The 15,503-nt window shown below is 40.8% G+C and overlaps 1 protein-coding gene across 1 annotated transcript in view; it reads right to left on the bottom strand.

Moving 5' to 3' along the window:
* KDM3A (lysine demethylase 3A) overlaps window positions 1–10,333 on the bottom strand; it is a 32,862-nt gene extending 22,529 nt beyond the window's left edge. The window contains exons 1-8 of the mRNA XM_086747550.1: window positions 10,154–10,333; window positions 9,709–9,897; window positions 6,928–7,083; window positions 4,628–4,738; window positions 2,954–3,056; window positions 1,963–2,087; window positions 1,406–1,478; window positions 1,233–1,321 (exon numbers count right to left, since the gene is read on the bottom strand). Of these exons, the coding sequence (XP_086603676.1) occupies window positions 1,233–1,321; window positions 1,406–1,478; window positions 1,963–2,087; window positions 2,954–3,056; window positions 4,628–4,738; window positions 6,928–7,083; window positions 9,709–9,879 (828 nt within the window). The 5' untranslated portion in view covers window positions 9,880–9,897; window positions 10,154–10,333. The remainder of the gene's footprint in view (window positions 1–1,232; window positions 1,322–1,405; window positions 1,479–1,962; window positions 2,088–2,953; window positions 3,057–4,627; window positions 4,739–6,927; window positions 7,084–9,708; window positions 9,898–10,153) is intronic.
* Window positions 10,334–15,503: the final 5,170 nt, after the last annotated feature.

Here is a 15,503-nt window from a genome sequence, read left to right as displayed (position 1 = left end):
AAGTGATAAAGGGTCCTTCAAAGGAAGGCAGACTAGAAAATTAGAAGCAAGTAACTTCACTACTTTAAGGAAAAACTATGGTGAAACAAGCTATGAATTCAGATAACCATAACTCATCTGCTGGACATTTGGAATACAAAATAAAAGACTAGCTTTTCATGTATCAAGCAGGCTGCTCAATGGCTGAATACGCAGAAAGCCAAAGCCTGGCAAAAGGAGCACCCAGAAGATGCTAGAGGTACTTAAGCACAAGCTATAGAAACAACGTAAGTAGAGTATGACTTCATGCTGATTTGCTGCACACTCTTCCTCAGCAGTAAATACAAGACAGATCACTCTCTTCAGTAAGGCATCTTATCCTGTACTTGCTACCTCATGCTGTATCTTTGTGAAGCCATTAAAAGATTTCTAATAATGGTATCTAGTCATTAACCAGATCTACGCAGCTGAACTGGCACAGAACCCCAAAAAAAAAAACCCCAAAACAAAAGCAGACCCTCCCATCTCACCATAACTCCAGAGCCTCCAGAAGACTGTTCCTGCCTTAAATGCAATTTTTGGTCAGAAACACCGAGGCAAAATTATAGGAAAAGTTTGAAGTACTGTTGTTTAGCCAAGCCATTACTTTTCATTTGCATTTCTATACTTAAGTTACTGAGATCATCTTTTGACCTTTGAGATGGTCTTCTTAGATCTCAGTGATACTTGGCAGGTCACTCACAAAAGAAATAAATGTAGACATGGAAGTATTAGAGAAGTACCCATATTCCCTTTTTTTACTGAAACAACATTCTTCCAGACTACTGCTTGTGCAGCTTGAATCCTCAAAGCATGCAGGTGTAGCTGAAAGTTCTGAGTTTAAGTACAAAATAGTTAAAAGAGGTGAAAAGCAAAAGTTATAAACTTGAGAACTGCTTTGTGTTTTCTCCCACTACAGAATACATGACCAGGCAGGCTAACTCCTAAGTCGAAGGAGGAGGAGGCAGAAAAAGTACAGTTAAAAAAAAAAAAAAAAAACACCAAACAAAGCCTTCAAGGCTCAGTAACTTTTTCTCTGATTATCACAAGGCAAGATGTTTTACTCATGTCTAGACAAGTTTCAAAGAACTCAACACACCCTCCCAGGGATTGTATTTATTATTCTACTTTCCCATCTAATCCTTATTTAAGAATGTTCTGAGAAATGACATAACCATTATATAACAGTAATATGTAACATAGTAAGACATTACCTCAGGAGAAGATTTTGTGTGTTTAGCATCAACACTTCCACTATTCTCAGACGATTTCCTTTTCACACCCCCAATTCTTTTAGATTTATCTAGAAGAGAAGGTGATCAAGTTTAGTCCACTTATTACAAATATGCTAGTTAGTGTTTGAATGACAAACAATAATAGGTCTTACCACATTTTCCATTATTGTCATATATGATTTCAACATGAATTAACTCTGGATCAAGAGTCTTTAAAGCTGGAATCTTGGAAAGGAACAAAAAACACAGAAGCAGCCATTTAGAGATGTGAGAGTTACTGTTTGAATGTATTTATATTAGATGTTGCGGTACAGACTAAGGTTAGACACTTAATTTCTAGATTTTTGAATATCGAGATGAATTTAGCAATACACTGTTGTGACAGTGTCTCTGCATGAAAACACAGATACAAACTGGTGCTTCAAAGCACTGCCTACATAACACAGAACACAAAAGAAACGAAGATCATACATTTGCCTCACTCTTCAAATAAAAACTCCAGGTCTCCCTCATTTTGCACAGAAGGTCATTTGCTACTTGATAATTCTACCAGCAGCATACAGAAACACTTTGAGGCAACAGTTATTTTGCTGTTCTCCACTTTTTCAAGCTTATTACAGTAAGGACAGAATTAAAAATGGTGTTGTTGAACACGAGTTCTCACGCATTCCCCATCTCCGTTTGTAAATGCACAGTAACTGGTTCCTACCTCCTGACAGTTGACTTCTAGAGTTCTTGTAGCTGGATTGCCATTGACAACAACTGCTGTGAACCACTGAGTAGATGGATCCAGGCTATAAATTCTAATTTTTGAACCAATGATATTTTTTCCACCTTAAAAATTGAAAAAATACAAGAAAAGGGAGCTTAAGAAAAACTAAGCATGAAGATCATCACAGTTACCAATGCGAGTTTAGCAACTGTACTGCATGCAAGATACAAGCAAGCAAATCAAACTGAGAATCTTTAGACAATTTCCACACTGCTGGGTGGCGGCAGGTCATGATAAAACTATGTTCCAGCTGCCTCCTTCCTGGGATAGTTCAAAGTTTTCTGGAGGTTAAGACACGCAGCAGAGGCCAGACTGACCTCTAGATTTCAGGCAGTGAGGCAGATATGAGAATGAAAATTCAGTGATGAGATGTGAGTTTCTCCTCTCTTTACAGTATTGGAAATGACAACTCTCAAATTGCAGTATTTACATGTCCATTAAAATAAGACATTTCACACATATGCGAGCATACAACTACAAGTATGTTCGTATGAACTCAGTAATTAAGACTTTGAACATGGCAAACCTAAAAACAACAACTTTAACTTGACTAAAAAAAACACTCTATACAAAACTTTGAAAGTTTTTAAAAACAAGCAGAACACTGGGGGGGGTGGGGGGCGTTGGAAATCAAGCTACCATAAACAACTCCAAGTAATTTCTGTGAGAATTGCTACAAATTCGATACCTCTTTCACAAGTGCCAGGCCATCTATATGTGCCTAAATTATATACTCACTCTTACAAAGGAAATACTTGAAACTTAAATCTCTATAATCCTTCACATTTGGCATTCACTGCTGCCAAAGAAAGTGGAATTGGTATTTTAAAAAAAGTCTTTATCCCTATAACAGATTACTGCAATACACACCACCACTGCAAAGATTTCCCCTTTGACTTGGGTATTTATTGCCAGAATATGCTTGTACCTTGTACCAAGCGTGTTTCATCTAGGTGTTTCTTAACCAAAGCCTGAATTTCTTCATTAACATGTTGATCATCCTTAAGAGGAAGCCTGGAACTTTCCATATCCTGTTCAGAAAAAAAAAAAAAAAAAAAAAAATTAAAATATAGAAGCTAGTATTAAGGATAAAGCTTTTGATTAACAAAATCCATAATATTTAGAAACAAGATAGCAGCAACTCATACAAGTCTAACAAGTTTTTTGTTACCCTGTGCTCCTTCAGCTCCTAGGATATTGTATTTATTGAGGCAGACATAATTTCCTTACCACTAACCTGGATCGACCATCTGCAAGCCAGACTGAAGAGAGCTCTCCAGGTCCACTCTAATATCGTTCTGAAAATAATCTGTCTTTGTTTTACTACATTGCTGATAAGCACCGCATTTAATTGAGCCATCCATTTTTAAATTCAGGATTTTAACTTCTCAAATCTTTTTTTTGTCCCAAGCACTGTTCTGATATTTGTAAGAGGCAGAAGGCTGAAGAGCTTGTAGTCCAGAAACTGTTATTCAAGATGTCAGAAAAGCAATCTTCTCCATTGCAGTATTGAGATAAGGCTTCTACATGAAGAAATCTTCACTCTGTTGTCTGAGCCAACACGGGCAAGACAACAATCTGCAAGCTCAACTTTAGCTTTAAGTGATTCTTTTGTCAGCTTCTCAAAAGGAGTTGTTTATTTGCTGACAACTCAAAGTAGAACACTAATGATGGCACTACTAGCAGTCTCAACATGGGACATCTATTACTAGCTTTATTCAGACTCTTTATGCGTCTTGAGAGTAGTTTCCTGAAAAGGTTAAATCCTTTATTGGATTTAACTTGATATAGATAACTATTATTGATTAACTTGATATTAACTGGATATAGACTTGATAACAGGAAGATTTTTTTACAGTGAGAGTGGTGGAACACTGGCACAGGTTGCCCAGAGAGGTGGTGGATGCCCCATCCCTGGAAACATTCAAGGCCAGGTTGGACGGGGCTCTGAGCAACCTGGTCTGATTGGAGATGTCCCTGCTCCTTGCAGGGGGGTTGGGCTGGGTGGGCTTTAATGGTCCCTTCCAACCCTAACAATTCTATGATTTATCAGTAGCAGACACCAGTCAGTCATGCAGGGCAACTGTTCAATGTGCCTCTACTTAATGTTCACTAAGAAGCTTTTGTCCCAGTGCTCAATAAAGGGACTATAATTCAACTACCTCATTTACACCCTGCCCAATCCCAATTTTTTTTGTCTAGTATTAGAAGTGATGTGTTTCTATTACATAGCAAGATTTCAGACATCCCTGCAACTCCTTTAATAGTAATGACAGTCATGTCCACAAAAACAAAGGGAAACTATTCTGGATTATCCCCACCATCAACACAACAAAATTGCTGTCATCTGAACTGAATAACTGTCCCAGAACACTCCCTCACCCAGCTCTCTTAAGTGACTATGTCCTGGATCAGCTTCAGAAGGTTTTTAATCAACAGGCACATTACATTCAGAACTGATATTCATCAGTTATAGCAATAAACACCTACTCCAAGTTTTTAATCCATCTAAAGTTTGCATTTATAATATATTCACTTGACATATCTTAAATACCAAGATAAAAGATTTCTCTTCCACCTTAACAATGTCATACAATGTTACCTGAATGGGTGTCAAAAGGTCTTTAGAAAGAAAAACACATCTCTCTTCACCAAGATAGCGTACTGAAACCATTGATCCCAAACCAGCTTTGTCCACTAAGGATTTGTAAGTCTAGAAAAGTAATAAACATTTTCTTAGAAACAGAGTAAGAAGATCTCATCATTCATCATTTCCATTTAAAATGTTATTTTACTCTTGCATCTATTTCTCTGTTAAAATTCCTACATGCAACTGTTGAAACAAAGCAAGTTTCTCAGAAAACTTCTAATATATGCCTAATAAGAGAGTTACTGGACTACACTTGAAATTAATTTCATTTATGAGAATGAGTTTGGAATTCAGTTCAGGTGGCTGTCATTAAAAATAATTTATCATTCATCTCAACATGAAGAATTCACTAATATTAAGAGTTCTAATTGTGGGTATGTTAATGAAAAACCCTCCTTATGGTATATTTGGGGAATAACTAGCAAATCGACGGAGGCCTGCTGCATGGCTTACATTAAAGTTCTCAAAGCTCATGCAGTATTGAGAATATACTGAAGCCTTAGTTTAGGTGCGTGTGATGACTTGGATGGCCTCACAGTTGTTATACCACTGCAGTAGAATGATGAAGTTGTGTTCAGGTATACCAAAGGCTTTAAGAACAGACAAGAAACAAAAACTTCCTTTAAAAGCTTCTGAGTTCTTCCTAACGTACAAGGTTAAGTGACATCTAGTCCTGCAGTAACAGCTCTCAGTGGAGCCTGCAACATCAGAAGCTGCAAGAGTAACTCTTCCCTATGTGAAAGGTACATCGGTGCCCCATTTAAAAAGAGAAAAGAAAAAAAAAAATCACCCACAAAAACACACAAAAAACAACCCACAAAACCACTATTCTGATAGACTAAGTGTCAGAAGGACAGTTAGTTAGAAAGACAGGAAGACTGTCTTCCCCTTTGTTGTTTTCACTTCAGTTCAGACAGCATTGGCAAAGGGCAGTATCACCATAAGAGGAACAGGAGTCTCTGAACTCTGCAAAGCTATTCCATTTGTCAGAAACACTCTCCTGCATACTTGAATCACTAAATTGTGATCAAGATTTAAATAAATTAAACCACACATCTCTTTTGACCCCTTCTTTCCTGCCTTGTGTGGTGAGAAGGGGAAGTCTCACTTGCCAAGGCAAGCTCCAGTACCGTGATTTACTTTATCCTACGCTGTTCCTCTGCTAAATGAGCTTTTAAACACGTACATTGCCTGAACTGACACTTCAAACACATCATGAAGGAAGCTTCTTGCATAACAAAGCAAGTATCCAGCATGAACTGTTCAGACACTTGGAAAGCAACAACAGCTACGTTTAAACAAGCAGGTTTTCAGAACATTGTATCAGCAAAATCTCCTAGCAGAATTGCTGTTATTAATGCACGGGTCAGGAAATAAAATCAAAGATTCATCTTCCTACTTCCTCTCCCATCCTATTTGGCCCTACTTCCATTCCAATAAATACCTGCTTACATTAAAACTTCAGCTAAAATGCAGCAACATTAATCACATTACATACTATACAACTAGAGAAGTTAACAGTATTAAACATGGAGTACAACTTCAGCATAATTAATGTTCAGCAAACGTGCATATTCATTTATTTCACAACTACCTCAACGACTAGCAATATCCAAAGGAGTCAAGTAAAACTATACCAGCTGAATACATTAAGAAACCTTCCCTGTTCACCTCTGCTGCCTAATTTGCCTAACCAGCCATGCATGGCAGCTACAGAAAGCTTAGTTCTCTGGCTTGTACAGCATAGCTCAAGTTTTTATACGCACAAAATCCAGATCTCACAAATTATGTGTGGCAGACAGCCATCACGTAAGAGTCATTAAAATTATTTTTGTCTCAGATGAAGAAACACTGAAGAACTAACAGTACTTAAGGCAGAGTAAAACAAGAATTTAAGATAAAAATAAAGGCTAACCTTACCCCTTTTCTCTCTATTCTTAACTGCAATTTTGTGAAAGAAGGAAGAAACATGAGACTAAAGGGAGAAGGAGTTAACAGTGTACAGAACAGTGGTTTGGGAGGGAAGCAAAGTCATAAAAATACATTCCTCTGTCTCCAGGCACAACATACCAACTTCAAATGCTTACAAGCTCCGCCTAGCTCTAGCTGCACAAAGAGATTTAGTCTCCTTTCAGATCACATGTAAGAGTACACGAGTGAAGCTGTACTTGAGAGATTCACACTTGTAACAACTCTGTCCTCAAAAGATGGAACTGCAGAACTAAAGTGAGTTAGGTCAAGTGTATACTTGCCATTGCAGGCCACTGGACAGGAGACATAGAACTGGCCTGAGATTTCCTTTCGGCCAGCACCAGCTTTTGCTCCACCAGGAATGCTTTCATTTTATGGCTGTAGACTTCTATCCATCTTCTCTTTTCCCAGGACTCATCATCAAATTCTACACAAATCTACAGAAAGGAAACAAAGGAGTGACTAACCACAAAATTCGGATACATACAACATAAAAAGGATAAACAAGCAACTATTTCAGTAAAGAAAAAATAATTAGAAGTACTTATAATGCAACTGTGATTACTGCCTTACTGTCACACAATCAAGCAATCACTAGAGCATCCCAGGCTGACCTAGTATTTTATAAGCAATAATCACTGTTAACTGGTTTGTCATCATTACTGAAACATAAAATATTAATATTCCTATTTAACTCTACAATCTTCCCATCTCAAAAACTGTCCTTGAGCAGCAGAAGACTTAAGAGTGTTAACTCTGCCACTAGTGTTTACAATCAGGGAAAAACCCAGCAAAAAATCCCCAAAACTTCAAAAGACTGTATACAGCAGTGGCGCATACATTTTCCACCAATTCTAGAGTGCCTGAATGAACAAGCTGGTTTTCCAGAAATATTTTAGTTAAGACTCCCAAAGAATAACCGTAGTTAATTTATTGACAGTACAAATAACAGTAAGCCAATAAAAGTGATCAAATAACAGAATGTGAAAACAGTAATTTGCTGGCTGCTTTTAATTGGTATTTATCTTTACAAATCTCTGAAGCATCTATACAAACTTTTCAAGAGGAAAGCAGCTGTCACTTCATGGCAAAATCATGGTGGCTTGACTAATTTCTTTGGGATGGCATTACCCTTCTTTCATAGGCAACATGCAGAGATTAGCAAAGGATTGGGAAAGACCACAAATACAACTCTGCCTGAATATAGGAATTGCAATGTCTTCGTAGAGAACACTGTTCGCACAAAAAAAAAACAGAAAAAACACTCCTTCTTCCCATAAAATACAACGATCTAGTTCAAATACATTTAACTAATTTACCCTAACAGCAGAGAAATCTCAGTTGAGTGAATCTTAGAAACACTGCCTTGTGTTCAGCTTCCCTCTGAGGCAAAAGGCAAGTACAAGCATGCACACAAAAGAGCATTACCATGGATAGGAGCTGTAAAACTAATGGGTGCAGAAATTAATTTAGTAATTTCAAAGTTCATGGAAACAATAAAAGAGATAAGCAAATAACACAAGTACCAGAACGGCTTGTTTTGTCTATACTATCAACAGCACACAAGCAGGAAAATACAGTTGGGAAAATACTTTCAAAAGCAGTTGGCAGTCCTTCTACTCTGTAGCTTGCTCCTGACACTATACAAAAAGATTAAATATTTCTACTCTTTTAGAGATTTTTTTCCCCCCCAATCCATTACTATTTTGACTCTAACTATACGTTACTCTTCCACATAGCTGAGAGAGAGGAAAGGAGATGGCATGTGTTTTGGTACAAAAGCTCTCTATGCTTCAATTGTCTACTTTGCAACTTCTTTAACGCTCCTGTTGGAGAATGAATTAAATCAATGGCTTCTGACAGAACCGTAACCAGTTACAAGGCTCACAGTAAAGCCCCCAACAGCACCTGCTCCTTCTCCTTTTAAGTCCCAGAGAAGGTCCTTAAGAAGAGCTTTCTGCAGCAGCAACATCCTCCTCCTCACTCCAAGTATGGCATGGGCACAGCCCCGCTGGCCAAAGATGGAGAAAGCTCCACCCCTGCCGCAGATCCACAACAAGAAGCTCGGCCTCTAACAACTCGGGGACTCTTCATAACAAAGTTTACACTTTCAAAGAAAAGTTAGAAGCGCCCACAATTTCTTCTTGTTTGACAAGGACTAGGTTCTTCTTCAGTTAATCAGAGATCACAAAGTTCTTCCCGTTAAAAAAAAAAAATAAAGGGAACAGTTTAAATTGAAAGATGGTACTGTTCTTGCTGTCAAAGAGCCTGCCACCAAAAGTCCCTTGCAAAAACAAGTAAAAGTGTAACAAGACGTCACTACTATAATGCAGTTTTGTCCTTAGCGAGTACTTTGTATACTACAGTAATTGCCCAGACACAGCTGAATAGTTCTACTGACTACAGTTGCCAAATGGCCCCTTAAGAGCTTCACAGTCAAACTGTGAAAGTCACTTGACTTCCACCCAATACATATAGTTAACAAATTACAATAAGCTGGCCATAAGTGATTGTGTGTTTAAAAATCCTGTTGGCAATCATTATTAAGTAGCTGACACGCAAGATGAGTCCAAGAAACCTCCAACACCATACGTGAATTTGGTATATCTTTTAAGACAGTAGAAATACTTGTTGATTACCAGCTACTTCAAAGAGCAAGAAAGAAAAGTCACCAATCCCAACAATATAGGAGTGTTTCAGTTTCATCTCTGGAGAAAAGAAAAATCACTCACAACTGACAAGGTCTTAAGTTCCATTTAGGAAATACACAAAAATAAAACGCTGAAGTTTTCAACATGCTGGTGGAAGAAAGCACATGTATAATTAGTTTGCGGTAATTTCCAGTGTTAGTACAAGCACACTGGGAACTCTAGCTAGAGGTGCACATGTTTTCAAGCATGTTAAGCAGGCAGGTTGACCAAGAAGACCTCTCTCCCTCAACAACACTGCGTGTGTGTGTATATCTGTGTATGCACACACCCACATGCATGCACACACACGAAGCTTCCAGGTCACAGGGTAAGCACTCTCCTCTTAGAAGGTCTCTAAAAGTTCATAGTTACCTTCAGGTCTTGTTTGGATATGTCCGTGTGCGAAACCGCTCGAATCTTGCCTGACTTCCAGGGCCATTCCGAGATGCGACTGGTGTCCCACGACCTGTCGTCTTCCTCCGACAGGCTGAGGAACTTCTTCCCCACCAGCAGCGACCAGCTGCCCTCGAGCCTCAGCACCATTTTAACTCATCGGGAGGCCTCCAGGGAGAAAACCGACGGAAGGAGGAGAGAAGAAATAAAAAAAAAAATAAAATAAAATAAAGACAAGGCGGCGGCCAGCTGGCAGGCCGCGCTCCGACGGGCCGACCCCCGCCCGCCTTTCCGCACGGGGAACCGCGGGGCCCAAAGCGGGCGGGAGCAGCGTTGCTTCCTTCTTCCTCTCCCCGGCCTCCCCCCACCGACTCCCTCCCCCGCTTATGTTCAAGCGGCTCAGGCCGAGCCCTCAGACACCCACGGGACGACGCTTCCTCGCCCACGGTCCTGTTAATCACTGCCTCGGCGGGGGCGGCTGGAAGGAAGTATCAGAAGCCGCTGCAGTGCGGCTCCCAGCCATTTCCAGCCCGGCCGGCCGCCACCCTGCCTCCCCAGCCTCTTTGTTCCCTCCCTCCGACGAGCCGAAGCGGGAGGCGGCAGCTGAAGGGAAGGCAGGGAAGGAGGCGACCGGGCCAAGCTCCATCCGGACGCCTCTCCGCCTCACCAGCACCCCCTCCCGCCCGCCCAGGCAGCCCTCGAGCCTTGCCCCTGCCCTCACCTGCTTTCCCCCCCACCGCCAGCCCTTGCCGCCGGTTGCCCCTCCCGGCGCCCCCCGCGGTCACGCACGCCCGGGCAGCGGGCTCCGCGGACGCGGCGCTTCCCCTCCGCCCCCAGCAACAGCCGCTGCGGCGACCGAACCGGCGAGCGTTACTACTCGGCCCCGCGCTCGCGCGCACGCCCCCTCACCCGCCCCCCGCCCCGGCCCGCGGCCGGCCCCCGCCGCCCCATCCCTCGCTCCCATTGGTTCTCCCGAGCCAGAGGGGCGGGGCTCGCGGCAAGCCTCCCGCTGCGATTGGCCTGGAGGGGCGGTGCCCGCGCTCCTGGCCACGCCTCGAAACCGTTGCTCAGCAGATGGCGGATCAGAGAAAAATAAGTATCCTTCCGCAAACCTTCGAGAGAAGGAGTGCGCCAGCCCGCCCACGTCCGCGAAGAGACCAAAGACGGGCCAAATGGAAAAACAAACATATTTCAGGCCGTAGCGTGCCTTGAGACTTATGTTTCCGCGTCAGGCGAGCTGAGCCTTAAGCCATAAGGGCCGCTTTTGGAGACGGCGGAGGGATCTGAGGGAGGCAAGAGGCGTGAAACGCCCGCTTATACGTGCGGTTCGCGGCGTACTCAGATATAGCACAGGGGGAGGGGGCACCTATAGAGTGCTTCTGCGCAGGCGCACATCGGCAAGATGCACCTGCGGGGGCGCTGCGGACAACCTTCTGCGCACGCGCAGATGGGGAAGGGCCTGACACCTGCTCGGGGGCCGGGTCTGCGCCTGCGCAGTAGGGGTTTGGCAGCGCGGAGGGACGGGCGGGGTGAGATGGAAACGTCTACCAGGCCACCATTTTGTTTGAGTGCCTTGGAGGCTGAGAGAGACTGGGAGCAGCGAGCTCCTGCGTGACAGGAGATGCTGTGGGGGTTAAAATAATGTGCACTAGAGGTTCTTTGGGAGGATGGCAGCCTTTAGAGAAGCTCTAGTTGTAGCTGAGCTAGGTTATGTAGTTATATTTACAGGCAAATGTCTTCCACCACCTCAGACCCCTCATTCCTTTCATGCAAGGCCTGCGCGCTCTTACAAAAGACTGTAGCCAAGATAATGAGAAAAACAAGTAGTTAAACTGAGAATATGGTAACAAGCCAGCTGATGGTGTTCTGCAGTGACCCAGCAAGACACACATACTGCTCTCTTACCACAAGACTTTCCTAGCAGAAGATGTGGGAGGAAGAAGACCAAAAATTAAAAAAGTACCCAAGGCCAAGAAGCCATTGAGTCATCCAGTTTACTGGAAACCAGTGGTATTCAGCTTATGCTTTCTCTGAGGTTCCTTCCATCTCGAAATGTCTGAGCTCCAAAAGTCCCCATCAAACAGCATCAGGGGCTCTGCTACAAGTGGGATATTTCTGCCATATTCTGTCTCATGCTCCCATTTTCTCAAAGAAGTCAATCCCACCGTTGTGTTAAATGTGTTTTTAAAGTTTTTCCCATCAGTTTGCTTCAGGACTCTCCACTGATCCCTTGTCTACTGCTACCTTCAAACAAACGCATTCATGTATGAAATCAAAAGGCACAAAAAATTCCTCATGCACCATGATGAGGAAGTTACTGTCCTTCACGCCATGGAAATCAGGCAGCCCAATTTCCTTCATAACTTTAGGGCCTCTTCAGTGATTCCTAATAACAAGATGGACCTAATAATATGTAGCATTTTCAGCAGGGAAAACAAACAGACAAACAGAAGTTGAATAATAGGAAATGAGTCTTAACGTATCAGCAACTGCATGTAGTCTGAAAAAATACTTGGTAGCAGGCACTGAAAGGAAAAAACAGGTACGTTTGCTTCTCAGATGTAAATATTTAATAGAGTAGACCTACAGAATGGAATTTGTGATAAGATATTTTATAAAGCAAGCTATATTTGAAACCACCAAATTACTTGTTTCATTTTAGGTATTAGGTTCTTGTCATGGCAGCAACAACAGTGTATACATCATACGGTATAGGTGTTGTATACCCTCCTTATTTAAAGGCCTTAGTTTTTATGCAGACATAACACTTTGCCTCCAAGAGTTGCTGATTAAGACATACAGAAAGGGCGGTGTCAGGCAATAAGGAAGCAATATTAGTTGATATAGTAGATCAAACTGTCAGTAGCACTCCAGTTGACTAATGGTATTTTTTTTCCATTGGCACCAGAATAAAGGTAAGTTTTAAGGAGAGATTTGAGAAACAACGTGGTTTTTGTGAATGATCAGCCCGCATATGCAAAGAGTAGCGTGAATATTGATCAAAGATGTTTTAAATTTAATGGTTCGAGTAGGTACTGGCCTAGAGGGCCGAGAGTGAGAGAGCAAGCAGAGGGTGATTGCTACAGTGACACAGTCCATGAATGACCTTGAAAATGAACTTACACTTTTATGGGAAATTATGCTAAAGGAAGAGTCATATGATCAAAATGCAATATTCTGAATGTATAGAAGTAACACAAATTAGGAGAAACCAGAAGAGACTATGGTGAAGCACACAGAGTACAAGTTGACAGGAGCCTCAACAAAAATCAAGCATTTGGCAAACGAACAAGCTTTCAGGCCTGAAAGAGTAGAGGTATTCAAAACCCAGGGGCTAGAAATTGAAGACAGATAACTTAAGATTTTTAAAAATTTTTAAGCAGGGAAGATAATTAGCTACTTTCTCCACTTCCCTACGATTCTTCATTCCTTGAAGATGTTAGATCAGGACGAAATATCTTTTAAAAATTATCTGGCTTCTTTAAAAGTTATAAATTTGAGGTAACCAGTGAAGTCCTGGGTCAAAAAGTCAAAGATACAAAATTTTAAGTTGTGACTATAAACATCTCTGAATTTGTTGCATAGTTTTATAATATATTTCTCAGGATTTTAACCATACAATACAGAAAAATAAAGTGGTGTTTTTGTTGCCTGATTATTTTATCACCACTCACAATAGTCTCCACAGAAACTAACGTCTACTGGAAAAATTTAGTGTCTGTATGCCCACCCTCACTCACGCAGTGTGTCAATAGAAATATCAAAATGTTCCGAAGTAGCTTTCAAACAAACAAACGCTATGACGATGGCATAGATGCAAGTATCTAACTCTGGATTATATACATCTCAAGAACAAAATACCATCCAAAGTACTTGCAAAATAAGCTATTGCTGTAAATATGCAGAACTGATTAAACGACAAAGCGGCAGATTTCAACCTGTTCTGCCTCAAGAAGTCTTGAACCTATTTTTTTACAGCTGGCTTGAACTAGGCTAATAGATAAGCCTTTAGCTCCTATTTGAGAAAGGAGTGATCTCTGCAAATAGCTGCTCTTTAAACAGTAACTTCAAAACACGCTTGAATAAATTCCTCCTTTCAGCCACCGTTAAGTAAGTAACTACTTTTCTCTTGTACACGGTATCACTGTGAAAAAAAGTGTAAGAAGCTTTGGGTGAAGAGAAATTTGAGTTTAACAATACATGCAGTAAAACTCAATAGCCAATTTTATAACTATCAGTACCTGAAAAATTCCACATTCAGACATTTAAGTCTTCTTCTCCCCATATAAAACCTGGATGTGCTATTCAAATATTTGTGCTTGAGAATTGGTCTCCCACTGACTAAAAGTATTTGATATCACCAATCATAGACACTTTGCAAGAAAGAGACATTTTATTCCGAGTAGGGCTCATAGCTAACAGTAATTGTCGTGGCACTGTGGTCTTAGAAGATGTTTTCTGTGATAAGTGGGGGCAGGTTGTTTTTCAGGGCTCTCCTACATTTCCAAGATAAACCTACAAGTTTGTGTGCAGTTGCAACAATGATTCATGCAAGATCCTACGGATACAGTTTTTTAAAATCTCTACTGTAGCAGTGGGCTTCGTTCTCCATCAAAGCCGCACTGGATAAAAGGCGGTACAAGCACAGAAAAAGAATATAAAGTCCTTTTTCTTCTCACATGGTTAATGGTGAAGGTGTAAGGATGTGTAATTAAAGTTGAAAACACTTATGGTCAGACTGCAAAAGTACCAGCCTGTGCCAACTAGAAACAGGGCTTTGGGACATGCCTAGCAGTTTCATTTCTCCAATGTGTCTTGACATACGGTGCTGAAGAACGAGTGGTAACAGACTACCAGAAGCTTTATTTTTCACTAGCACCCAAATTGATGTCGTTTAATTGCTCCCTAAGTAGCTGAAGTAGGTCACTTACTACTCCTATTCAATCTACCTCCAGTTGTAGCATGAAGAGATAAAAGCTTGTATAAGCTCTTTTCTCAGGCACAGTCATGTTACCTCAGCACATCTCGCATGGATTAGTTTTGCAAGACCAGCAGGACTAGTTCCTTCTTTTTTTTCCACGCTTATCTCTAAGTTAAAATAAAATAATTTATGTCTTACGTTAGTTAATATTCTCACCCTGTCTAAAGCTAAAGCAAGCATGTATTTTGACACAAAAGTACGTTGCAGTGCTATGTAATTAAGTTTCCTGAAGGAAAAATTCCATAAGAAATGCTGAACTTACTCTTTTGCATTACCATACTTCATTGCAGTGGGGATTAATTTGCTTTTCTTTTGCTAGCTATAAGTAAGTAGGATGTAGATTTGCTATCACAGCTCTAGAAACAGGAAACTGTGAGAGGACTTTTAGGATAATAAATCAGGATTGACTATTCAATTTTAATTCACTATTAATTTAACATTTAATGAATTAATTATTTAATGGGACGTTAAATATTGCCTGGGGATTGGGATTGGATATTAAATTTTTCAGATTAATTCTGAAGTTAAACAGGTATTTATAGATAGAGTGATGCAATAACCTGTAAAGAATAACCACGAACAAACATTAGACAGAAAGTGTGGCCAGTAAATAAGTGCTGATTTTGTTTTTCCTTGTCTGCTCCAGATGAAGAAAGCATGTTTTGGAAGAAAAAAAAGTCCTTTCCCTATGGGAGTTAATAATTCAAAGGGTACAGGGTATCATTCTTTAATAAAATAATGTAAATCAATATTATCTTGATGGAAATAGCTGAATCAAGTCTGAGGAACCACC

Source organism: Chlamydotis macqueenii, chromosome 4, assembly GCF_036417535.1.
Source record: "Chlamydotis macqueenii isolate bChlMac1 chromosome 4, bChlMac1.mat, whole genome shotgun sequence".
Classification (NCBI taxonomy): Eukaryota; Metazoa; Chordata; class Aves; order Otidiformes; family Otididae; genus Chlamydotis; species Chlamydotis macqueenii.
Note: the sequence above shows the minus strand (reverse complement) of the source record. Positions and strands in the feature narration are given on the sequence as shown.